Below are 27,423 nucleotides of genomic sequence, written 5' to 3'. Positions count from 1 at the left end.
CTGGCTTAATACTGTTGTGCAGAACATATTGTTATTGTCAAGCAAGGCTTCACTGATGCCAACACTCCCTCCATGCCTCTAATCATTCCATAAAGTTGTGCGTAAACAAGCTTTGATCATTCATGTGGGTTTGAGATTAAACAGAGTGGATGTGAGAGACACAGTAACTGAGTGTGCAGCATTCCAAGCTCGCTTCAAAAACCTGCCATCCACTCTTTTGAGAGAACAGCTGTGCTGGCAGCCCAAAGTGATGTGGACTTGTTTGACAACACGGCTCATTCCACGATGTTTTTAAAAAACCCAGAACACAGGTGTAAGGATGTATATGCAGGAGCAGAACAGGAAAGAAGGGATTTAAGGAAGGTGGTAAAAGCAGATGAAGGGAAAAAGGAAAACGGCAGCATGTAAGTGTCATGGAAACCAAAAGCCTGCAGGAATATGCTATCAGAATTAAGAGTAACAGGCAGACAGCCAATAGCAACTTACCTTGCAGACCTCTTGTGACCCCCAAGGACACTAGACCAAGGTTTTGTAATCCATCATCCTTAAACTCACATTTCCTTATCAGCTCTCTCACACCGGCTCACATATCAGGGCATTGCTGCACCAGCAAGGGAACAAATATGCACTCACACAATTGCGTGGAAACAGCATCATACCATTGCACTACCACAAACAAGCAGGGTGGACGTTATCTGTCTCCTTCACCAACACAAGCCAAAGCCCTTTTCTTCTGCCTCTACTCTTGTGTCCTTTTCACCATGATCTCTATATCGCTCACACCTCCCTCCTGGCCTTACGCCACCTTTCCTCTCCACACATGTCATTGGCCTCTTTTTCCCTCCACAGTGAAACCTCGAGCACAACCACCATCTTGCAGTTTGGAACAATGAAGACGACAGAGACCCATTTAGCAAGCACTTGGTGAGAACTGGAGAAAAAAAACAACACTTGGAGCAGGGGAGGAAAAAGACTGTCACATAATGAAAAGACTGAAGTGTAATAGGTTATTAAGGTAGTAAGAGGCGGAGAGAGGAGTGTTGAAATGGAATTGGCCGCACTTGAGTGAATAAAACACATGCAGCATAATGAGAAGGAAAAAGTGAAAATGTTTCACTATTCCAAAGGGCAATTGTGGCAAATTGTCTTTCTTTGCCTCTGTCGCACGAAAAAAATCTAAAGTGTGAATGTCAGTGTGCGAGTGAGAAACAACACGTTATTTGCCAGCATGTGTGCGAGCCCCCCCCCCCCCCCCCCCCCCCCCCCCCAGTGTGTAATTCCTTTCCTCCCGGCATGTTAATTAAGAGTGTGTGTGAGTGGCTCATAAAGAAAATGGCAACTTTGCATCTAGGCGTTTAAAAGTATACATACACACAAACAATTATTTGCTTTTATTTTATGCGTGAGTGAAATGTGTGTGGGAGTGGGTGGGTGCTGGTCTCTGTAAATATTGGTGTATTGCTGTCAGAAAAGCTATTACCAACTCAGGGCCTGGGGCTAGTCTTTACTGAGAGGAGCGAGAGCGAGGAGGGGAGGGAGGCAAACCCCAATGCACGCGGCGGGCACACATGGACGGGAAACTTTAACGCAATCGCACATGTTTGCTGACACGCACGCAGACAGATGTAGATGAGAAGGAAGGGGGCAGGTTGTTCTGAACACACACAGCCGTCGAGCGGCATTCAGGCGGTAATTTACAGAGGTGCCATTAGGTTTCAGTGTGGCGCTCCACTATTCTGTTGCTAATTTACAGACACGCCATTAGATCAGACAGGGGCACATAAAGCATCTCTGCATCGATCAAGGAGCTGTGGCCCCCGAAAACACACAGGTGCACAACCAAACGAAAGACACAAATGAACAATATAAAACACAAAGAAGTGTGGGGCTTGGATTCCATCACTGTTCCTACGCACCTGAAACACACAAAAAACGTGTTTGCTCTCAAGCGGCAGGTTTAAGTGGATCTGCTGTAGCTCAGATTAATGTAGTGAGTCAGTATTAGCTCAGAGTAAACACTGAGGCAGACACTGACATACACACCACATGTCACACTTCATCCCGCAGAAAGCACTGTCGATCAACGCGAGGGAGTGAGGAACGAGGAAACAGTGCGTAAGAAGGGGGAACCGGCCAAATGAAAGGAATTAGAAAGCCAAAAGAAAGAGGAGAAATTACTAAAACATACCTATTTCAAGCTCTATTACCTTGTACATTAAATGACTTGCACTCTGCTGTGTAGTACGGTAAGTTTAACCATGTTAATAGTTTCAAGTGATTTGTAGTTCCATGGAAAATCTGACTGCAGGGCCTTTTCTTTTTTTATGGTCAGCCTCTTGCACAGACCTTAATCTAAAAACTACTACCTAATCATATTGAGTTAAGCAAATAAAAGAGAGAAGAGAAAAATCCCTGCTTGTCAATTCCCCAGGAGACGTTGCAAAAAAGCATTTTTAGCCGATTCTTATCATCTTTCTTGGCTATTTGCTGTTGCTTATTCTTTTAATAAAATACTTGGCTTACATCAAAAATAACCAATTAGCTTATGGTGTTTTGAAGTATTAATTTAAGGCTTCATAAATAAATTAAAAAAAATTCAAAGACAACCATAAGAAGTTTAAAGAAAAATTAAGTTTGGTTTGTTTTTTAGTCTAATGCATAATACACTACATCCATTTTAGCTCTCTGCTTCAGTCTGTTTAACATTAATGAAGTATAACCTTCATCTGGTCTAACATATATTTCTCATTAAGACACACTGAGAGAGTAAATAAAAGATTTCAGCAGCAAACAAGCTGCTGAATTTATGTAATTATAGCTTACACCTCAACATGCTTATTTTCTAAATGACACCCTATGTGTAGGACATTCTTACATATATATCACAAAAAAGTCACAAATAAGCTATTTTTCAAACTGCATTTTTCCCTCTGCTCCTAATTCAGAGCAATGCGAAAAAAGAAACGTAGAAATACAATACTAAGCTTAATTTTCCAAATATCTGTCCTCCATAATCAGAAAAATGTCACATGAAAATGTTAATGACACCAAAAACGTGATTTTCATCAGAGTGAGTCTTTATATCATTACTAGCAATGCATTACAAGTCACTTGTTTTGATCATTTTTTTCTTTAATTTATTGAGCAGAATTTTTTTAAGATTATAATAAAAACCATGTCTTTGCAGGCTTTTTGTTTTTAAGACATAGCAGTAAACAGTATTTTAATTATTTTCTGCAGCAATTTGCTCAAACGGAATGGAATTGTCTTGAGAGCATTTATCATGTCTATTTAATATATATAAATACATTTTGCCGACTTTATTTTCACGAATGAGGACAAGCAGTAAGGAACACTAGAAGAAAACATGAAAAGTTAATATTTTTATTTTGACATAGACTGAAAATTGTTGAAATTGAATGTTGTTTTTTTGCAATTATACAAAGTAAAGTGTGTAATCTTGAATTAACTGTTACATGAAAGAAGCTTTGCTAATCTGTATTTACTTCAACAAAAACTCGTCTTCAAAAAGGCAAAATTTTGTTTTATACAACATTTGTAGACACTAAGGAGGCTTCTTTTCCAAGGTTGGCAAAGTGCCGAGTCCGCCTGTAATTTTGCAAGGACTTCACACGGCTAATGCAGATTACTATCCAGGAAACATAGCTACAGGCCATAATTACAGCTTCCACAAACAGTGGAATAAAAGTAATGTCATTTTCATGAGAATGGCTTTTTCCCAAGAAAATGACACGGAGGGAAATGTGGATATTATTCTAAAAGGAAGGCCGAAAAGAATCAGGACAAGACATCAAAGAAGGAACATGGGGAACCTGCATAAAAACGATTTGAGTTATGGAGGCTATAAGGGGAATAGATACAGATGTAAAGATGATTGGCATTAGCCCTTGAAGGCTGTCATTAAACTGCCACTCTAATGAATAAAGCAATCTGTTGGGAGGCAGGACAGAGATGGAATAACTGATCTGATGCTTGCTGCATCAGGGACCAGCTGCATCTGCACCACCAATGATCAAACACACTTCACATGGATTTTTTGGTGAGTTTCCACACATATGGCGGTGTGTGTGTCATTTGAGGCGCTGTCTCATCCCGTGGGTCTCCTCCTCAACATCTCACATACTAATTTATCATTTCCATGACAACCCTGCATTAAAAGGGGGCTCCAGCAAATGTTTGCATGGGTGTCTTAAGGGGAGAAAGAGGGAGACAGGAAGGGAGATTGAAAAGGAGCGGAAGAGAGAGAACTAGTGATTGAGTGAACAGTACATTATCATGGACAGCTGTACTGAATCAAAATGGCGGATGGAGGGTGGGTGCACATCAGGGGAACCTTCATTATACAGCACCTGATGGAGGGAGCAGGATGAAAAGATGCAAAAAAAAAGGGAACGGCGCACAGGGAAATTTGAAAGCAAATAAAATAAGAAAAGTGTGGGAGGAGACATGTATTGGAAGACAAAATGGAAGAAAGGAGGGAAAGGAACAAAGAAGGATGAGGCGAGGAAAGGCCATGGCCAAGGGGCCGTGATAGTTGGCTGGGAAAAGGACGGGAGCAAGAAAAATGCTGGTGTGTCTAAATCCTAGAGTAGCAAGCCTCAATCATGGCAGTCCTGTCATTCCAGAGATAGTACACTGCAATTCCCCAGCACCTCGTTTTTAGCCCACCATGCAGTTCTGCTATCAGCTCCTCTCAGCCTGCACACACACATCCACCCACACACACACACACATAAGACATCCCTCCTTAATAACAGACAGGTGGATTAACTAAATACTCATACAGATGTAGACGACCACTGCTGTAAATAGCTTTGAAACCGATTGGGTTATCACATCACAGCCAAGGGAGCAATACTGTAGAGGAGGATATTACTGTCACAACAGTGGTGACGGATTGGCTGCCTGAACCGTAGATCTCGTATTTCTTTTTTGTTGTTGTTGCTACGAGTGTTGGAATGAAGGCATTCATGCTGAATGTGGAAAGATGTGGCAAAATTCAGGAGGAGGATCTGGTGAAACCAAATATAGAACTGGGGTTTTAACAGAGATGGGATAAAAACAGAAAGCAGCAATATCAATGCTGCTTTAATTATTTCAAACAAGCATGAGTTTAAATAATGACAAATGTAGATATAACTTACATTTCTAAAAAAGCGTAAGTATACCATCCAAAAAAAAATGGATGGTATACATTTTTATCAGATGTTTGATTTTTTTTTAAATGGGTCAAATCCTAATCATTAAATAGTGTGTTAGTGACGCTTATATTTTTAATTACTATTGATGCTGATTTACAATATACTATTTAATCCAGAACACCACTTAATTTAGCATGACCTTGTAGAAAAAAACAAAACAAAATATTTTTTAGAATATTCTTTAAAAGCAGCAGCTAAAACATGCGTAATAAAGAAGAAGAAAAATCATATACAGTGCAGACCAAAGGTTTGGACACACCTTCTCATTAAAATGAATGGGAAGGTGTGTCCAAACTTTTGGTCTGTACTGTATAAGTCGCACCCTCAGCCAACCTATTCAAAAAACTGTTAATTATACTCCGAAAAACACAGTAATTGAAAATAATACCAGGCACAAAAGGGTTAATTTAAATTAATCAGAAATAAAGAAAATATTTCTGAAATAACTGTAACTGAATATTCATTCGAAAACCCTATGTTCACTTAAGCTTTTAATCTGTAAGGGTAATATTTAACAGTGCATAGCAGTAACTCCCCATTTAATAAGCAAAGAATGTCAACAAAGCATATTTTCTGCTTAGCAAAAACTTAACCCCTTTCTGCCTGAATGACTTTCCAGCTACAAAAAAAAAAAAAAAGATTCCCCTATTGCTTTTGTGTTCATGTGGAAGCTAAATGAAAGTAATTTTGGAGCTGAAGTGGTTCATTGCATATTTGCATCAATAGGTGTCAAGGGGCTAAAGTGCAGAGTTAGTCTTTCAAAGAAATTTCTTCGTGACACAGATGATACTTTGTCATACTTTTTTTGTTATTTTTTTATACCCTTTTTTGTTCCTTTTATCTGCACGTCTCTCTTTCTCTTGGTCTCCGTCTGTATAGCTCGATTTTGACTTTCTGTCTGGTACCCAGGGAAACCGGCTTGTTTCCATGACGATGTCTTTGGGCGGAACAGTGCATTTGTCTTAAGCTGGATAAGATCGGAGTTGGTTTCATCCCGTTTAGACATGCAGAAACCCACACATACACGCACGGGCACACATAAAATCAAATAAATGCACCCATATATCATGCAAAAATACAGAGCAAAGTTCCAAAAGACAGATAAAACATCCATATTGAAAAAATTTGCATTTTGGTAAGATAGTCATATTAACATAGATAAATGTGTGCATTCATGTGTTCATGCTGAAAGATCTCACACCCTAGAAACATATCCAATGACTCGTACTGTAGCTTTTTAAAAAATAAAGGTATAAGAAACTCTTCTTTTTTAAGTTTGTGGTTATTTTGAATCATAAAAAATGAGGCAATGGGAGTGTTCGTGTACAAAAATCATCTAAGTGTGTCTCTCTTGTATTTGTTCCTGTTTTGGCAAATACTAAAGAAATTAACCTCAAATGCCAGATGGGGTACTGGAGTGAAACGCCAATTGGGTTGTTACTCCCAGCAACTGCCAATAAACAAAGGAAATTTCTAGAGCAGGTAAGAGACAATTAGAGCACTAGACTTTCTTGTTCATTCCAAAACGGGAGTGCATGGGCACTTGTGTATAAACATGTGTGTGCAATGCCACAGTCTGATGAGGCATCCGCATCTATAATGACTACCATTTTGGGCTGTGCAGACTGGTGAGCCCAAGGAGAGATGCAGCGCTCCTGCTGAGAAACACTGCAGTCTTATCTCCTGCCTTGTCTCCATGCGCGTCGCCGACCTTCTCTTACCACCTCTCTTTTCCCACTTTCCTATCTTTCTTCACCATCACTTTTCTACACTCCTTATTCTCCTCCCAACCTCCATCACAGACTCACAGTCCTCCTCTGCTTTATCTTGCTTTTTCATCCTCAGGAAACAGGAAGTTCATTTGATGTCTTTATTTTTAGACGATTACGGGGTGCATCTGCTTCCCTGTTAGTAACTGCTAGAAGTGCAGTTTGTATGCTTGCAAAAAGGATGGGATTTTGCAAGCAATTACAAGTAAAAGTATGCATTACACTGAAATTACGGCACTAGTCCAATTTTGACTTTGTGCATGGACATTAAGCATTAATGAGTGCTCTGATGCAATAGGAAGTGGTCACAGAGAGAGCTGGCTAAATTGGTTACATTAGATAGGAGAACATAGCTAGAGTTTAGTCATTTTGCATTGCAAACTTTCATGCAATTGCATTTCTCATAGCCAAACTAAAAGCACTTTTTTTTATCTTCATAAAATCTTAAGACTCGACCATCGGGAGAAAAATTGATGGCAGTCAGTGAGTTCGGCAGCCAGTCAACACACTAGCCTCTTAACACCAAACGTCTTCTCTCTGTCTCAAGTTGGACTCTGCTCACTTGCCAGTCCTGCAACAGTGTGTAAGCTTGACAAGAAACAGACTAACAGGGACTTATTGGTGCCTGAGAAATATATTGAATTCCCAATCATGTAAACTGTCTTGCTGTTTGGTAACAGAACCATTATGTGCTTTTTTTTAAATATATGTTTTCGTACCATGAAAAAAAAACACCTCACTTTTCTTTGGGAAGGACTGCCAGCAAAAATATTTTCTGTTTGATCTCAGTACTTAAAAAAAAAAGCTTTACCAACGTTGTTTTTTTATTTACACAATTGAAAAATTGCCAATGCAGTAGGAAAGAATAGTCTTAACAAGAATTCTTATTTCAGGAAAATAAATTCTAGTCACATGGACATGTTTTCTAAAACCAAGATTATTCTTCTATTGAAAAACTTCATAAGACTGTTTTCTACTGGTTGTGAAGCCTCTGTACTTATGTTTTTCTTTCAGTTCTGTTTTTGGCTTGAAGCTAATTTTCCTGTTTGCATTCACCTGGTTATGGGTAATTGCTTCACAGCTGCTCTCCATTAATCGTCACCACTATCAGTATTTAGTCACTTTGGTTTCCTTTGCTCATTACATTTTTTCTTTGTTTACTTTCATCTTATCCCCCCTCAGCAGCGCTTGTGTTAGATTTGCTTACAATTATTCTGCATTGATGTCCATCAAAATTAAGACAAGCTGCTTGTTTTTCCAAGATTCCTATTTTAGTAATCAGATCAATCATTATCTGCTTTTTAAAAATGTTTTCATTGATTAAGTAGAGAAAACTGGAGATACACGTAGTGATGCAGCCTTTTTTTGCTATGCTAATAATAAAATAAACATTTATAAATGTTGCCATCTTAAAAAGCATGTTTATACAAACCATAAAAACTTGTGTGTTTTACTTTCTAGTCTTGCTAGGACCATATATGGTGGTAAGGAAGAGGTGGGATACATGCTGTACTTTGTTGGTATTGACTGGTTCCTCTTGTCTTGGCGTCTGTTACCACTCCCAACCTAACATATGGTTGAGTCAGCATGACGCTCGTCTGATGTGAGTTTTTATCAGTGCTTGTGGGATCAGCTACATCATAGCATATGCGCAAGAGAAAGTAAAGGGTGTGCTTATAGCTGGATTTTGAGTGGAACACCAATAAATGCATTTTTTGCCACAAGACAATGTGTTAAAAAATGAGGCACTTTTGATTGCCGACGCTTTATGAGTCACAAATGATGACTCGCAATCCACCTCCCCTCGACATGCACTCACAAAACACACACACACCAACCTACAGACACACACTTTGCTCCCTCTTCTGATTTTATCCACTGACCGTGAAGAATATGTGCAGGCAGCCTTACTCATGCATATTTACACTGAACACACACTAACTCACCTACTCAGCAGGCAATCTCTAAAGGTTATTGTGTATGTCTGTTTGTCCGTCCGTTCACGTACCCGCGTCTTTAAAGGTCACTTGAAGCAGCGCTGGCCACTTGCCTAAGCTGCGCCAAGATTGTTGGACTGATATGGAGAACACTTGGACATGCAGACAAACAACCATTATTAAGGGAACATCCTGCCCCAAAGCCAAAAAAGAAATTATTAATATAAGCAGGCATGGCAGTAAATTATCCCCAAGAAGCACTCTGTAGTTCCATTCATGGCAGGCCATCACTCGTGCTGCCAGAACCCTGATTCTCAGACTTTGTCTCTTTTTGGCCAAGAACAGGGAAGAAAAGAGCAAAATCTACTTGATTTTGAGCACATTTTCTATCCAGATTATCACTGCTCAATACTTTTCACAAAGACAGAAAAAAAAAATCAATTTTCCCCTCTTTCCTTTGGCTGCTCAATCCTTATGAAAATCCAATTTGGTTCCTTCTTTTCTGTCTTACTTCCACCATTTGCACACTATACCCACTCCAAGTGATTAGTGATCTGTGGGTACCATTTTCAGGGAGAATGATAACTGTATTTCACGGAGGAGGGGAAAGGTCTGATGGGCTGATGTCCCTTGGAGAACAGGCTGGTCGAGGAGGGCAGACAGGAAGGCTGCTGTTGCTTTGGAGATACAGCAAGAGAAGACGACTCACTTCACGCCTCCCTCGCTTCCTCTTTGCTTCATTCATTTCTTTAGCAAAGGCACAGTTTTTCTCTCTTCACTTTTTTCACAGTGCAGGCAGATATATGCACCCACACATGCATGCGCACACATCAGCCCCCTCAAAGAAACTCATTCGAGCTTTAAAGGCTCCTCAAAAAAATAAAAAAAAACTCTTCACGCTGAGCTAACCTAAGCTTGGCTTTGCCTGCACCATTTGACAGCCTTTGCATCATATGTGGAACAAGAACACACTCATAAAACCACACATAGCTATTAATGTGTAATGAAATACACTCCAAACTCTGGGGGGGAAAAAGTTACACTTTCCAGCCAATCATCATTACATAGGGCTTACAGTAGGGGGGAACCAACAAAACAAATACATTAAATATTTTCTAAACATATGTTAATGCACATCAGTTGTTAAATAGATGATTTAAGAAGCTTCTCTGAGGGTAGATTAGGCTCTAATGTTGTCAGTGCCACCTTGGTGTTTGACTGCAGGCAATTTAAAGCAAAAATCAACCAACAGATACATTTCATCGAGCGATCCAAAGCAGCAAAAACATGCATTGGTATGACTTGGATCTTTCATAGAGATACAATTTGTGCACGCTGAAATGAGCGGCTGAGCACCTGCACCAAATAAAACATTTCACCCAATGAAAGGCAGCGCCATCCCAACAGGAGACAGCCATAAACCATGTCGTCTCTCATCCAATCAGAAGGCACAATGCCAAGTCACTTTCAGCCCCTTCTTCATGTGTGCCAATCAGTGTATTCATCAGCGTCACGCAGAGCCAACCGACCGAGCAGCACCTACCTTTAGAATTTCAAAAGCCGGGAGCTTCTACTCATTTGCACGCATGCAGACACACACAAGCATGCAGCAAAATCTTACCTTACCAAAAATGGCACATTCCTTCCCGCTCTATTCCCAAAAATTTCATAAACAGCTCTGAACATTTTATTTAACAAGGACTAATCAACACTTTCATTTTAAGCCCTAATACCCCCATAGTCAATAGGGAAAGTAAAATCAAGGAGGTGTCTTTGGGATTTCCTAAAATCACGGTTCGAAAAAAGAAGAAGAAAAGGAATGAGGAAAAGAGGAGACAGGGGCCACTATAAGTTTTATCAATGAAAACTTTTTTTAAAGTAGCTTATTTTTACATCTTTTTATTTCCAAAACACCAAACCTTTAAAGGTGTAAATCTCTGACACAACACATCTACTTGGAATGACATGAGCTTGCCAACATGTGATCAGGAGCCATGTGGGCACCAGCAGACATGCATGAAGCAGATCAGCAGCCATGGAGGTGTAGGGATGAGCTCTGCACTGCAGTGACAAACTGCCACAATCAAAGATTAAACCCGCTTGGAACAGGGAAACATGCATGCTTCCAATCGGGTCATGCATACACAACCACACTAGCCCCTCGCATTTTACACCCCTATAAATGTCAATTCACACTGATGAAGAAATGTGGAATGAGGCAGAGGAGGAAAAAAAAATCAAACCATCCTTGTTGTCACTCAGTCACGTGACCCTATGACCTTTAGCTCCATTACCACGACCTGGATTGGTGTCAAGTCGATTCCAGCCAAGTAGCATCGAGTGGCAACCATTAATACCCCCTTCCTGGGGTTTTCCACATTAACATCAAAATCATTGCATTTACATACAGTAAATATGAGAGCTTCCTTAAAGAATGCTTATATGTTCTAATCCATATTAAATATTAACTTCATAACTGAAATATTCCACTTTATCCTCCAATGAAAGCTACATTTTTGATCAAACTCGATCAAAATGGTCACTAATAACCAGCATGATTTGATAAAAATATAACTGACCTTAGCTCAAGCCTACAGAGACAACTGCCCAGGGTGTTGATGAGGTGAGGGGGAGGGGATACGGGGAGCTTTGATCGTGGGGGTGTGAGGAAAAATTAAAGGGTGATGGCAAAGCAGAGGACAACAGGAAGTGAGATAAGATGAGGCCATACCTTGGTCGCCAATCATCAGGTGTGCCAGACCTTAAAGGAAGACAAGAGCACAGTCAGCACAGCAAAGGATCATGGGGTGTGAGATGTGTGTTTGTGGTGTCTGTCAGTGACATGCTTCTGGAGGCTAAAGTTGCTAAGTAATTTTGTGTGCATGTAAAAATATAGATAAAAATTTAGGAACTTTTGTGGAGGAAGCTTACGTATACTAGGCACCGATCCTACGCACAGACACGCTCACAGACTTCTGCACAGTCATGAAGGAGACTGTTTTCTGAGCTGTTTTTTTATGTTTCTCTGTCTGCGTAACCTTGAGGCAAGAGCTACTTCAGATGATTGTGCAAGCGATGCAGTACTTACCAGATGTCAGCAACCAACCCTTTATGTACTCCCAGAAAACCTGTTTAGCCTGGATAAACTTTTACTGCTCTGACTACCTACTGCTGACCGATTTCCTTAATAGAAGGTAATGACAGTGATAGGAGAATAAGAGAAGAATGGAGCAGAAATGGAGAGAATTTGAGATAGATAGATAGATAGATAGATAGATAGATAGATAGATAGATAGATAGATAGATAGATAGATAGATAGATAGATAGATAGATAGATAGATAGATAGATAGATAGATAGATAGATAGATAGATAGATAGATAGATAGATAGATAGATAGATAGATAGATAGATAGATAGATAGATAGATAGATAGATAGAAAGAATGACTACCTACCTGGCGTGTAGCTGTGCTCTGGAGGGGTGTTGCAGCCAGGTGAAGAGAGAGAAAGACAGACATTCATTAACATGCATGCTCAGCCCACCATGGCTACTTACTGTACATGCACACCCGTCCTGGGTTTCTGTGGTAGCATACATGCAAGTCAACACAAACATCACGATGGGTACCATGCTGAACTGGTAGCCAAAACTGAAGTTTGTCTGGACATTTATGCACACAGCCACATTTAAGAAAAGCCCATTTTCTCTCTACTCCACTTGTGTTCCAAGACAGTTACCTATGCAAACATCCACACGTGGTAGAAGGGAAGGGTGGAGGGACTTGGTATGCATTCCTACCTGTAGATTTGGATTCGAGAGCCATTTACCCCAAAACTTACCTTGTAGCTGTTTTCTTTCCCCAGAGCACCCCGACAGATAGCATGCAACACACAGACACACGCGGGCATACACATGCCCTCTCACAAGCTCTCTCTCACTCCCACTGCCTTCCACATACACACACACTGACATTGACTATGGCAGTAATTATGATGTGAAATAGCAGGGTAAACATGTAGGGATGGATTAGCAGTGCAGCAGGACGAAGAGGCATGCATGATTCAGAACTGGGTTTCTGTGTACTTGTGTGCGTACAGATGTGTGTGTAGTGGCCTCTGTATGTCGATGTGTGCTCAAATCGGTGTGTTCCCTTGCCACTTGCCCTTGTGCATGTAGCATGGCAGAAACAGGAGGAGCCATTAGCATGCTAACAGCAATTTGCCCTCAAGGACAATGCAAGCCAGCCAGGCCTAACGAGCCAGGTTGATTCTGCCCTCGCTGCAAGCCAAAATGCCTCAGATGGTTGCATTTATTCACAGACCTGCCTAAATTGTGTCCTTTTATGCCGTCTTATCTCTGGCTATTTATAATTACCAAGTTTTTGCAACACAACAGCCATAACTCATTTATTCTGCAAGCCTGTAAAACACATTTCTTGCAGTTTTCTTGGGAGAAATTATTTTTCGTTCTCAGATGGTTTCTAAGCCGGTCAAAGATCAACACAAACAAGACTACAAAAACTAGGAAGCCCTGAACATAATAACTGCAAACAAATTGAGAAATAATCTATACCATTGTCTACACTTTCTTCTATCATGTAGAAGTTTCCTGTTCCAACTTTCTTCATTGGTACACACTGGACAGGTTTTTGGTCCATCACAGAGCCATGTGCGGAAAGTGGCACTATTTCATCTAAACGTCTCTGTCACATGTTGCCAATATTCCTTTTTTACAGAGTCAAATTGTAAATCTTTATCACACAAATATATTGAGGGTTATTTTTAGTTACACCAAAAAGGGACATCTTTTGTTCATTTTAACTAGCAGTAATGCCGGCTTATGCCTTAGTCACATGTACCCATACAGGGGTTGACCCTTTTGGGTGCTGCAGGTTTTTTGGCTTTGTCTTGGCTTTGAGGCTCATAGAAAGGACACAAGGTGTGTCTTGCAGTTCGCTTGAGACCCGTACGTCCATATTAAGGAGTGTCACAAAAATGGAACGTATCATTTTCGTGTCTTAAGTGTATCGAGAAATATTCACAAGAGAACTGTAAGTTGCAGGCACTTCTGATGCACAGCTGATGCTGTCATATGTTGCCCATATGCCACACTCTAGTCCAGGGTGTCTACAGATTTTGCAGATTGCACGTACAAAAAAAAAGAAACAAACAACCCGAGTCTACTGTTTCTTGCGCTATACATGTGATTTAATTTGAAACCCACGATTCCCATTGTGCCAAGTTTGAATGTCGTTCAATTTGCTTCACAAGGATTTCCACTAACCGGTTTTAACTACCATGAGTAATCCCTATTTCAAGGCATTTCTCAATAAATTTGCATTTCCATTTTCCTGAACTGACGAGCTTGAGCTAATTAGCTAGCTGAGGTTAAACGATTCATGACCAGTTCACGACCTTATGACACAACAAATCCTGGAAATGTTGTTTATTACTGACAGGAAGTCAAAGCTTTATAAGGCCTTATTTTAGTTCAGTTAAATTTTAGACATTTTTAAGACCATTGATGGGTTTTAAAGATCTGCGGCCACCCTGTAGAAGTAAGGTGCAAGCACTGGCTCCTTATTAACCAGGCACAAATGCTGTACGCACAAGGTGTTCAGGTAAGGAGTGACCACTTACCACTTGAACAGCACTAATAGAACACATGCAGTTCCTAAGATTTGTGGGGGTGAAATATTAAAAATCCAGACACTGTGCCTGCATTTCACCTACTTCATCCTTTTAGTAGAAAAAAATCTACATTAACCATTTTGCTGTACAGGCTCACCATGTTGTCTACGATTTTAATCTGTAAGAACCCATGGTGACATCAATGTAACAGAAAAATATCAGAAATGTGTTTAGTGGTCCAATTGGTTCGGGGTGTATTCTACATTATTTTTATTTATTTATTTATTTTTTTTACAGGAAATATGGATCTGGATTTTCATGGGATAAAATTTTCTTTGGGCCACTTGCGTGCCCCATGCGGATTTGCCCATTCTATCCACTCATAAGGGGAGTTGTGACTAAGGTATTAAACTTAAATATTTACAATTGGACTTATTTCCCACTCTAACTTTTGGTAAACCATTTTTTATTTAATGTCAATGGTTTTTTAGACCTTTCTACACTTTTTTCCCTTCTAGCCACTTTATATCTTCTCTTTCATTCCAAACAAATTTAGACTTCTTTTGGCCAACTCTAAATTGGTGATTGTTTTTGATGGTGATCCAAAAAATAGCCTGTGGATTATGTGGTGAAAAATATGTCATTGATGGGAGACCAGAATGAATAGCAGTATATGAGGGTAGTAATTACAACTAAGAACTCCAAACTACTTGAAACCACCCATAAAAATACATTATATACTCATATTTCAGTTCGTAGACCTCTGTATATCTATATCTGTACGAACTAAATAAAGAAAACAAGGAATATGATTCGGATGGATCCAACTATAGAAATGTCATGACCCCACGGCGAAGCGATTTGTGCAGAGATCGTTTTGCTTTCAGAAGAAAAGCACACTGATTTCTGTTTCCTTCAAGTAAATTACTGTAATTCCCCTTTCCTGCAAGTAAATTAAAATGACATGAACTGTTTTTTCAAAGAGGTTATTAAGCTACTTCTATTTATCATCATTTTCAACCAAAAACAAAGAATCTCTACAAGATAACACAACTTTTAAAAATGTGAATAGGTTCTCAAAAAATAAGCCAACTTTGCCGCTCTCCTTTACAACAAACAACACGTGTCATTATTAAAAGTCTGTAACTATTTGGAAAGGAAAAAATATATTTTGTATAATTTATTTTTTTACACAGAAACGTGTCATACTGCTCAATCTGTACACATCCTCTAGCGGACCTCTCAAGAGTCGTGTGAATATTACCAGCTACTTCTGTACGGAGCATAAAATAACTTCTGCAGACTTGTTTCACATCAACACATCTCTATGAATAGAAAACTCCCGCTTCTAAGAAAAAAAGCTAGTTCTTATTGAGTGACAAGTACCAGTGCAAAGTAGGCCGTGCATCTGGTGCGAGCATGTATGCAGAATATATCCGCAGCTTACATTTAGTCTGCAGAGCAACACTGCTGTTAGATGACTGAGTGAAGATCTGGTTGATCACTGCAGAGCCTGCACAATTTATTGATTCATTCCTCCGTGCGCACGTATATTTACGTTGTGTGGGTTTGTGCGTTTAACCCCATGTCTGCGCTTCCCACTTTGGAGAAAACCGGGTTAGTCTGACCTAGTTCACAAGAACTGTAATTTTCAGCACGACAATATGGCTCTGCTGACAGCTTCACCTGCCACCTCCTAAACGCTCAGAGGCAAGAAGTCAACTGCAAAGAATTGTGGCAGTGAGTTTAACACTTAACAGTCTGTCATCAATTGCTTCACTATTAACTTGATTATGATAGTCAGTCAACTTACTGTTTATTTCTAGGTTGAGCAGCTAATTAACAAATTGCTGCTTCAATTGTTGACTCTTTTGAAAAAGATTGATTTTTTTTTACCTGAATGCACCAATGAGCATCTCCCAACTCCTTAGTAGAGATCAATGTGTTTTGCATCTAATAACTGCACAAACACACTACTATAGTAGATAATCATTGTAGATGTCATGCCTTGAGAGCTGAAAACAAACCCCAGGTGACTAAAAATATGTTTGATATGAAGAGGAGAGACTGAGAAATACTGAGAAAAAAAATTCCTGTTACGTTACTGTGGTAACCTAAGACATCCCACCATCCACTGAATGCTACGGTGCAGTCCAGTGGGAGCCTAAATAGATGTAATATGCGGTCATTGGTGCTGAGTGGAGCGGAAGGTTGAGATGTCTGTGCAGCAAGGCCACTCTTCCATTTTTTGGAGATGCATTAATGGCACCAAATAAGAAATCGTTCGCTGAGCCTTGTCTGGAAGGTGAGCTTGGTGTACAGTAGCTTGGAAAGCTATTGATTAACAGTGCAAACTGGCTCTGAATGAACTCAAGCAAATCTCACAGCACACACACACACGCATGATTTGGCAGGAGGAAATTACAGCATTTGCATCCTTGGCCATTGCAAAGCAGCAACGTTCATTAAGCAGCTGTTTTGCTTTTGTAATGACCATCATTACACTGCCCTGTATATTGGCACTTGTACTGATCAAGGGCTTGTTTGCGTGTTAAAAAATTTGGTACCGTTCAGGACTTTAACCGTAAAATATAATTTATCTTTTTCCATTAACACAATAAAAGTTATTCAAAGTCTTAATGACTGATAAGACATTATCTTTTCTATATGCAGAAAAGCTAAGACAAAAAACAAGCAAGCAGTCATTCACAAACATAGCAACCTATGAAGCTTTTAAAAGGATTAGAAACAGATGAACACACCATTGCAACAGATTGGTTAAAAACTCCCTATGATCAGTGCATGATCATTACAAACAAGATGACAAGTATTGGAAAAAAAACAACCTCCATCTCAATCCCTTACTAATAGGGCACAAGCCAAAATCTAACTGTATATGATTGTTTGCTTAACACAAAAACTGAGTCTTTTAGAGCTTGATGAATCAGTCAAGTCTTTACAAAGTTTTACTATTATTTTTAAATAATAAGGATATGCAGGATCTGGAGCTTCCAAACCTAAATGGGGCTCTAAACAGCTGCTGTCAAGGTCTCAGCTTTTGCTACAGCCACTACACTTCCATGGAGGATGCTTATTTTTGGGTTCTGAATGAACACGGTAACCTAGTAGCCATTTGAAGGCTAGAAATCAATATCAGACATGATCAGTTTCATGTCCTGCAGTGTTTGGGAAGTCTGCTGAGCCATACACGCCAACTCAATGTACTTTGGAAGGTGTGAATGAAAAATGTGTGTTGTCCATTAAAGTATCTGGTGTTGAGAATTTGAGGTCAAGGTTGAGCAAAATGGAGTTAGGAGACACATATGTGCATGTGTGTGCATATCTGAAGGATGAGATGTTTATGATGGGTCAGCATGATCTGAGCCTTACCTTCGCTGCAGTCGTTGCCTTGGTAGCCGGTATCGGAGCAGTCGCAGACAGCCTGGTCATTGATGACACTGCACACCCCTCCGTTCTGGCACTGGTGGTCAGGTCCACAACCAGCTGTCACTGAGACGCCCTCTGAGCTGTCCAGTGTCACTAGCGAACCATTGATGCTCACTGCTGTGATCCACCCACGGAAGGCGGGGTGTTCCCGCACTGTGGGTGAGGTGAGGCGCAGGGGCGAAGAGTGTAGGTCTGGTGACACCCCACCCATGTATGTGTGACTGAAAACTGTCATGTCTCTTCTCTTACTCTTCACCTCTGCCCATCCCTCCAGTCGCCCATCCACCTCCAACGAGGTGTTCCTCCAGTCCCGCTTGACACGCACCGCATGCCATCGTCCATCGCTCACCGCCACGCCTGACTGAAGCTCGGCTGGCTCGGCACAGAAAATGGAGAAGCGCAGGCGAAGGTGGCCGTGGAGAAGCAGCAGCTCCAGGAAGTCGCAGAAACCCTCATCATCCAGATAGAGCAGCAAGCCCTCCTGGCTGTGAGTCCGCAGGCTGAAACTCAGCACACTCTCGCAGCAGGCGTTCCACACGGGAAACCGCCCCCACTGGTTGGATACACCCCCGAACTCCAGGATTTCCCCTTGGGCCTGGCCCCCTACACTGCACAGGCACAGCCCTAGGAAGAGCAGGGGGGCTGCCGCCCAAACGCAAACCGCCATTACACTCATACACACACTCACTCTCGCACTCACACACACGGGAGAAGACTGACGCTAGTGCTGGGGGGTTTCCTCTAACCAACAGCTCATGGTGCAAACTGGAGGGCACTTCATGAAGCACTTTCTAGGTGTCTCTTGTAAACCTTTGGTCTTCACTGTGTCTTTTAAGGTGGGAACTCCAAAGGGGGAGTGGGTTAGACAGCAACACCCTGTGTCCTCTTAGCACATATCTCACGTCTTCTTTTGCCTTTTCCCAGCGTTTGTATGGTCTGTGGGATGTTCAACGCCTCCTCTCCGATCAGTCTTTCATTCCTCCCTTTAGACATGAGACTCCAGGTGTGAGTATGTTTGTTTATGGCTGTGAGTCAAATTTGGGACAAATACGATATGAACTCCATCTTTGTGCCCTAGATAGGGCTTTATTCCCCATGCAAGCAACTCCCCACGGAGAGTGTGAGCATGTGTGTGTGTGGAGCTCACACACGGGTAATGGAGAGAAATGACACCGTCATAGCAGTATTTTCTCCCCCTTTCTCCCTGTTGTAGTAGGTCAAGACAGAATGTGTGTGTGGGCAATTATCTATGTGTGTATGGCTGCTTGTGTGAGATGTATATCTCACAGCCACGTCATCGTTGTCTTTAGAGACCTGCAGAGAGAACAGAAATGGCACAATCAACCGAGGTTCAGATGCACACAGATATCCCATGAAAACAAGAATGCAAAAATTGTAAAACACACACACAGGTATATTCTATGCACACTTAGACATCCAATTAGGCATTAATCAGAACTATAAGCTTTTAAATGTCAGTGTAGAGGTGTATTTAAACTTCCTCACAGCCCACACACCAGTAATATGTAGGGATATGACGATTAATCAATCGATTAATCAATTTGTACTCCTACGATCCAACCATATTAATCTGAGACTAGTTGTTAATCGATATTGGAAAATCGTGTTTGATTTGAGGCACTGTAGATTTATTTATTCTCAAAAAGTGACCATCCCAGCATGTGATGGCAGCAAAAAATGAGTAAGCCATCATTACAGTCCAATGTGTGGAAACACTTTGAATTTTGCAAAGACATATGACCGTGTGGCCGAATGTTCTAATAATGTTCCCTATATGTAAAAAAAACAAAGCAACAGCAGTGGGCTGAACTTTATGAAACTAAAATGTGAATTGATTTGCCATTAATTCTTGTTGACTTGTTTGTTTGTACACATATTTCATTTATACTTGATTATCTTGCACAAAAAAAATGCAAGAAATCTGGAAAACTTCACCTGCACCGTTCAGTTTTTATTTCTGAGTCACACTGATTGATTTTTTTGGCTAAAGATGTTCTGGATTAATTTTTAGGTCACTGAATCAGATCGTGCAGAATTGTTGTTAAATAAATCCTTACACATCCTTTGACTAATAAGTCAAGTCAAGCACACACACACACACGCACGCACGCACCCGCACAAACACGCACACAAACACACACGCACAAACCGCACCTCATTATTAATGCCGCAGGAGATTTTTTAGACTTGCCTTAACTGGATAAAGTAATTTCTTCAATGCTACCAGACTCACCGAGCATTCAACGGCACAATTCAGCCACTGCTGCGTTTTTGTTGAATTCCCCTCAGACCTAAAAGGGTCGCCAGAATTTGTTTTGGCTCCACCACAAAGAACAGGAGCAGCTCCGCGCGCTCTGCTGCGGATGACTCAAACCGTTTCGCTTTTGAATTAACTGATACACATACTCTGTCTTAGAAAAAAAAAGACAGAAAAAAAATCATATTGTCACAAAAAACTGAAATTCCAGTCCCAGAGCCAGAGCAATTGGCTTTCTTCTTTAGGTCTTTCAAAGGCGGCGACATCCCAGTTATTGATGGAGAGGGTGAATGAATGCGGTTGAATTATCGATTGTCGATTTGCGGCCATACCTCCTCCATTTTTTTCTCCCTACCACCCACTGCTAGACTGTACCAGAGGCTCCGACTCATCACCTCAAAAACACTCCAACCTATTGGCCCTTACTTTTTGGGCAACTCTTTATATTGACATTTACCTGTAACTCAAGGTGATTCGTGATTTATAAATAAAAAAGACTCACCCCATGCACATTTGGGTCCGTGGCAACAGCGCATCGATTTCCCTTCCCATTTGACGGGAATTTGGAGTGGGAGGAGGGAGGTGCTGCGCGCAAAGCAGGTCCGGACGGAGATTATTACAGCCTCGCCTGGAGACAACCCCGATGCTGTGTTTCTCTATAGCTCCGATCCCTTCTCCTCCTGCCCCTAACTCCCTCTGTCTATCTCCGTGTCTCTCTGTCCTCTCTCTCTTTTCCTGAGGAGGAAAAGGTGCAGTGTGATGCTCTCGCGGCAGACCAGCCAGAGTCACGTGGTTGCGCCACAGAGAAAGAGAGGCAGAGAAAGTGTGAATTTGAATGCGTGTGCGCGTTGGAGAGAGGAGGAAGAGCCGCGGGCGGGGCAGCGCGCCGCTGCAGCACCTTGGACAGCGCTCACTCACGGCAAACACGAAACAAACATCATCTCCCCCAGGCAGACATGAGACGGGAGAACCGGGGAAGATCAGAAAGATGAGCACAGACCTTATTTGTCCCACTCTACCGTTTGTCAGGAGCGCGGTGATTAGAGATTTCCAGACTAAATGTGATTTAAAGAGGGTAAACCCTAACAGGGACTGCAACAACATTTGACTTAACAAAACAGAAGAAAAAAATGAAAATCTGCAACAAAACAAAACACCAGACTAATTTTTGGAAGTAATTAAAGTCGTAAAAACCTGTCTAATTCAGGGGTCAACAATCTTTGACCCATAAGAACCCATGGTGACAGTGTAACAGAAAAGTTATCAGAAATGTATTTTGTGGTTCCACTTGTTATTCACTAATTTTTAAGAAAGAAAAGGCTCTGAGTTCTAATGGGTTAAAGTCCCACTCGGATCATCTTTTGAACGATTAGAAAATCATTGCCAGTGCTCTTTTCAATTCTGCACTTTTTAGAAAAAAATAAACAAAACTGTCATTTCAGACTTAGTTTCTGCAGAGTGGTCAGAACTTATCAAGATTTCGTCTCTGAGTTGTGGGTGGGACTGTTACTGCAGAGTAAGCCCGCCCTCACTTTCCACCATTCTTAGTTTACGCTCTCTATCCTTACAGCCCCTCTATTACCCAACCTAATATGACCGGTTCAAAAAAAATGGCGAGCAATATTGGAGCTATCCAGCTGTAAAGTTTAAAACCAGATGTCAACTCAGACGAGGAAAACAAAGATGTACTTAATCTATTTGTCTGCAAGTGGATGCATCAAAATGGAGCGGAGCAGGGAGCTTGTGGCCCGCAGTATCTCCTACGTCACTGCTACAAGCCTTTTTTTTTTAATCTGCCTGTGATTCATAAATATTTGAATAAAGAAATACTAAAAAAAGGTATTTTGAACCTAATTTTAATTTCTCCATCATGAAAATAATGCTACAAGAACATGTTAAAAACACAAAAAATTCAATTTTTCATTGCATGTTTTCATTCATCAACAAACAATTGGTCCCACCTCAATGTTTAAAAAAATACACTTTGTTTTCTTGGCCATCAAGACATTCATTAAAATGTAGCTTTTAAATTTTTTTTTTAATTAATGAATTATAGCGATAAAAAATAAAATAAATATAATCATACATTTTTCTATATATAGTATGGCTATTTCACCTTCTTTTACTTTTGCAGCATAGCAAATTCCTTTCAAAATAAAACACAGCCTGCTGTGTCAAATAAGAACCTCCTGCTGCAACTGATTTTTGTGTTTAAAAATGCCAAGAAGTCAAGTCAAACATGACATTTTCTGTCATTATGACTTTGGTGCACTTTCATTTTAATTCTCCTTTAACTATGAGATATAAATGTAATAACACTGGTGTCAAATCAAAATTTTTTTTTTTGTTGAGAATCATACATGTAAACGCAACTTTAAAGTTTATTTGCCTCTGAACAGCAACTATGCTGTTGTGCAGCAGTAGATCATATATGCTTTAAGCGTGTTCTAATGATAAACCACTCAGACAATAGATACAATATTTTACCATCATTTTGATCCATTTTCTGACACGAATGACAACTTCGCTAAAACAAAATAACCAAAACTACAAATCCATTGTAAATTGTTAGCATCAAAAGCCAAAGAGCAACAAGAGCCGCATGTGATTTCAGAGCCACCATGCAGACCTCAGGTCTAGTTAAAAACAAATTTTGCTCAAAGTAAACAACCAAACATTGTTTTAAAAGAATTTTTGCTTTATTTGACCAGAAAAGGTAAAAAGAAATGAAATTTCAAATACAGTATTCCTAAAATCTCATATAAAGAACAACCAGCACAGTGGATAGCAGGAAGATGGCTAAAGCACAAAAACACTTAGGTTTAAAAAATACTTTGAGGAAGGTTTCATTTGCCAGTAAATAAAGAGGAAAGTGGTCAAAGAGTTTCATTTAATGTTCTCACTAATGATAAAAAAGAAAGAAGCAAATTGTCTTCCCATGTCCATTTATTAATAACTTCCACAGTTCATGTCGTCACAGATATGATTGTTGTCCTCTCCAAATATGAGTCACAGACGTGGTTTAAAATGGTTCCAAGATCTGTGGACACAGCAGTTGTTTCAGGGATTAGTTAAATAGAGACATGATTTGAAGCTAAATAACAGAATATTAAAATAAAGACATTATTCATTTTAGTATGATGACTGATATGACTGTAAAAATGCATACGGTTTGAATTCATGCTCCCTGCTTTAGAAAGTAAGTGATGAAGGCTCCAATTATTTCATAAACCTTTGAAGATGGCTTTTGAAGACCTGTAGTTTGATCCTTGATGCTCTTATTATTTTGTGTTATTCATCTTACAAGAGAGTGGAGCTGAGAAGTAAAAGGCTGAAAGCAACATGGAGGTTAGATCCTTCCAGAAGGTTTTGAAATGCAGAAATAACCACAACCTAAACACAAATTCAACCTAAAATGCGCATCCATGTCCTCAGAAAGAGTATTTTAGTTTTACAAGTTTATTTTTCTTTGGGTCCATAATGCAGAAAAATAATGTTCAATGAGAGCTTTTGCAGGATAGAGGGAGAAACTTGTCATCTTGAGTCTTTCATGGTCCAGGAAGGTCTGAAAACCAAAGCATCAGACAGAAGATCAGCAATGATGATTCTCCTTTTCTTCATCTCCTTTACTTGGAGATTCTAATTAATACTTTCATCAATGATTCATTGCATCATCTGCTGTTTCTTACTGAACAAATTTTAAATTAAAGGTTTATTGCTTTTACAAAAAGCCTTCATGTTTTACACAGACATGGTCCCTTTTTTAAATACATTTGTGTAAAGTTCAACTCCTCCAAGTTATCATCAGCAATGTGCAATTACCAGGTTCAAGGATGAACAGCTCAGTAAATAGTTTTTTTCTTTTCTTTTAAACAGACACCATAGGCACTGAGAGCCTATGGAGAGTACCCATTTCACACATCTCTGACCTGTTTTGTCTGTCAAAAAGAAAAAAAATGACAAAATAAGAACTGGTAGACAAAAAGAACATGGTCGATGAACAGCTCTTTTATATTCCTCTGGTCTCTGAGATAAAGGCTTCCTTTAACTAAAGTCCAAGGGAATAGTTGTTAACGAAAAAGACATGGATTATTGGAAATGGCCGGTGAAAGGAGACTCTAAGAGGGAACTTTGTCGATTTTGGTTCATTTTGCACAATCCTGTCAATTGACAGATGATAATGAAACTTCTGGTTTTTAGTCAGGTGATCTACCCTGTCCATGTCATTACCAGGAATGGTGTGAAAAGTCTGTTCTGAAATGCGAACATGTTAAGACTCCACATTGTCTTTGCTCTTATTCTACTTAGATTTGAGGGTTTTTAAGGGTTGCAGATCAGACAAATACTCTTTCTCCTTCTAAATTTTCGCGGTGTCAATGTTTTCTCTCAAAAAAGTCTCAAAAAGGGTTACAATTTTTGCTGTTGGCTTTTGGCGTTAACCACTTCACAACTGTGCAGACCTTAGTAGTGATTGCACATCAATTTTGGTATGGCTTCTTGTCTCCAGTTTGAACAAAAGTTAGTTATAGTCTAACTTTAAGTTAGAAAAAAACTTCAAAGTGCAACACATCTTTTCTTGTAGAAAACCTTCTTAAAGTAACAAAATATACACATAAGATATTATTATTAATTTGATAGTTGGGTGGTTCAATTTAAAAGCAATCAAGCTTCTTGAGACATTTAGACTTTAAGCCCTTCATAGCTGAATTTATTTCCATCCATCCATCCATCCATCCATCCATCCATCCATCCATCCATCCATCCATCCATCCATCCATCCATCCATCCATCCATCCATCCATCCATCCATCCATCCATCCATCCATCCATCCATCCTTTTATTTATTGTCAGAACTCCCCAAATCTCTTTCAGGGTCAAGGAATTGGTGGAGCCAGCCCAATTACCGATTGCCAAGGCGGGGTGCACCCTAAACATGGCCAATCATTCACACACATGAAGACTTAGGGAAAATTTAGAGAGATCAGAGAACCTATGAAGCATGCTTTTGGACTGTGGGAAGAAGCCAGAGTTCCTGCTAAAAACCCACAGATGCACGGGAAGAACATACAAACTCCACACAGAAAGGTCCCAGCCAGGATTTGAACCAGGAACTTCTCACTTAGGCAAGAGTGCTAACCACTGCCCCCCAAATGTACTTCTAATTCTTTAGTGTTTCTTATTTCATTTTAAGGTAATGCTGAATTAAGGTAGGGCCCTGGATTGAATGGTATGTTGCAAATCAGAGACATACGACGTGAAGTGGTTAAAATTCCTAGAACTGATCATCACTTTTGACATGCTCTTACTTTTAGCCACTCATGTGTCCTCTACTCCACCAAAAAGTAATACCATTGCCTGCAGCTGCGTCAAACCCAGCTCCCAGTGCTCTCACTGGACTCCCTGTGCCAGCTGCTGCCCTTTTTCTAGAATCTGTACACTTTAGACGCACTAGAGCAGGGGTGTCAAACTCATTTTCACCGAGGGCCACATCAGTAGGCGGCAGTCCTCAAAGGGCCAAATATAACTTATACATGTAACTAAATGTAATGTTAAATAAACCATTATTTATTTATTATAACTTTTTAAAGTCACAATTACAGTTTTTTAGAAAACACATGTTTGCTTGTTACTTTAGCATTAATCCTTTTAAATTTTGTCCGCTTTTTAAAACCCACATAACTCCATTAATGAAGGATCAAATTTTCCAAGTGACTAAAGAAAAATAACATAAAACAGCTCCAAAGAACATGTATTACACGTGTAACATTTTGTCTGCATACACACATAAGACCTGCAGACATTGAATAATTGCAGCAACTACACATAAAAACTATTTAATCAACCATAGACATTTTTTATTTAAAAAAATTAAAAACTTTTAAGCTCCAGCGGGCCACATACAATGCCACATTTGGCACATGAGTTTGACACATGTTTACTAGAGCATGACTCCTCCCACTTTCACTTTGCCCAACTGCTTTTACTTGGCAACGCCTCATCCTGAGCTCTGAAAATGTGCATGAGATTGTCAAAATGTATGTTTAAAGCAGAAAGCGTTACATCATTCAATATGCCCTTTCAACATCTGAGAAGAGAAACAGCAGCCATCCATTGTCTTTGTTTGACAGTTGTCATCCTTACCTGTGTCTTCTTTCAGAAGATGCTGGAATGTAAAAACTACATGATCCTACAAAATACAACATGATATTCAGTCAGACGTCTGTTAGTAAGACAGCTCATATGGTCAGACCACAGCATATCGGCACAACCGCACAGCTGGAACATGAAGACTCCAATTGATTTGAGCAACAGATATTAAACCAGAAAGGGCTGGCCGCAGAAACATTTGCTAGGAGACAGATAGGAGATCTGAGTACACAGTCGTGCACGTGTCTCAGTGTGAGTTACATGCATGTTAGAAGGGAAGAGAAGACTGGGTGGAGGAGACGTTTCTATGGAAACTATCTTAACATCAGCACATGGTTTTTCCACTGGGTTGACCACCACATTACCACATCTTCCTCACACTCTACCACATATCTTGTTTTGCCTCCAGTTTTTCCCAAAGCTAAATACCTGAATGAAGAATGTAAAATAGAAAAAAAAAACTCTCATGCAATGACCTTTAAGACTAAATTGCATCAGGAAATAGTAACATTTCACAAACCCTGTACATAACAATACAGCTGACTTTCAGAGCAGTGAACTGTACAGTGTATATACAATTTAAATGCATCTGTTCATTGCAGCTTTTACTTTTTAAATAACTTTTTTTGGGTCAAATTCTTAACAGATGATGTAAAATGTGGTTCACCCTGCTTTTGTCTTTCCAGCTTTTTTAATGTCCCTTTGATGCAAAAAAAATACAACTCATGTCAAGTTTTTTTTGACAAAATTGAGCAAAGTCCTACACCAGGAATAACCAAAAAAAAAACCTCAAATGTTCCACTAATGTCAGGAGTGGGATAATCATTTGTTCAAATGTTGCTTTCACCCCTCACTTTTTTTTTTCTTCAAATGGAAACAACAATATGGGTTAAAAAGATTTTATAGGTTATAAAGTGATCTTAAAATGCATTGTTTAATTTGTTGGTAAGTGCATGTTTTATGAAAAAGTATGGCTTGCCAGGCTAACC

General features: G+C 39.9%; 1 protein-coding gene across 11 annotated transcripts in view; it reads right to left on the bottom strand.

Moving 5' to 3' along the window:
* Positions 1-21,073, bottom strand: part of LOC101167491 (neurexin-1a) — a 59,065-nt gene extending 37,992 nt beyond the window's left edge. For 3 of the 11 annotated variants that reach the window (XM_011488276.3, XM_020712220.2, XM_011488278.2), the window contains exons 1-4: positions 20,789-21,072; positions 17,952-19,322; positions 12,386-12,403; positions 11,660-11,689 (exon numbers count right to left, since the gene is read on the bottom strand). In XM_011488276.3, the coding sequence (XP_011486578.1) occupies positions 11,660-11,689; positions 12,386-12,403; positions 17,952-18,684 (781 nt within the window). In that variant the 5' untranslated portion in view covers positions 18,685-19,322; positions 20,789-21,072. Of the gene's footprint in view, positions 1-11,659; positions 11,690-12,385; positions 12,404-17,951; positions 19,323-20,788 lie in introns of all 11 variants that reach the window. The other 8 variants (XM_011488280.2, XM_020712221.1, XM_020712225.2 and 5 more) reach the window with 5 other exon arrangements.
* Positions 21,074-27,423: the final 6,350 nt, after the last annotated feature.

Source organism: Oryzias latipes, chromosome 19 (assembly GCF_002234675.1).
Source record: "Oryzias latipes chromosome 19, ASM223467v1".
In the NCBI taxonomy this organism is placed as follows: Eukaryota; Metazoa; Chordata; class Actinopteri; order Beloniformes; family Adrianichthyidae; genus Oryzias; species Oryzias latipes.
The sequence above is the reverse complement of the archived record's forward strand: the minus strand, read 5'-3'. Positions and strand labels throughout refer to the sequence as shown.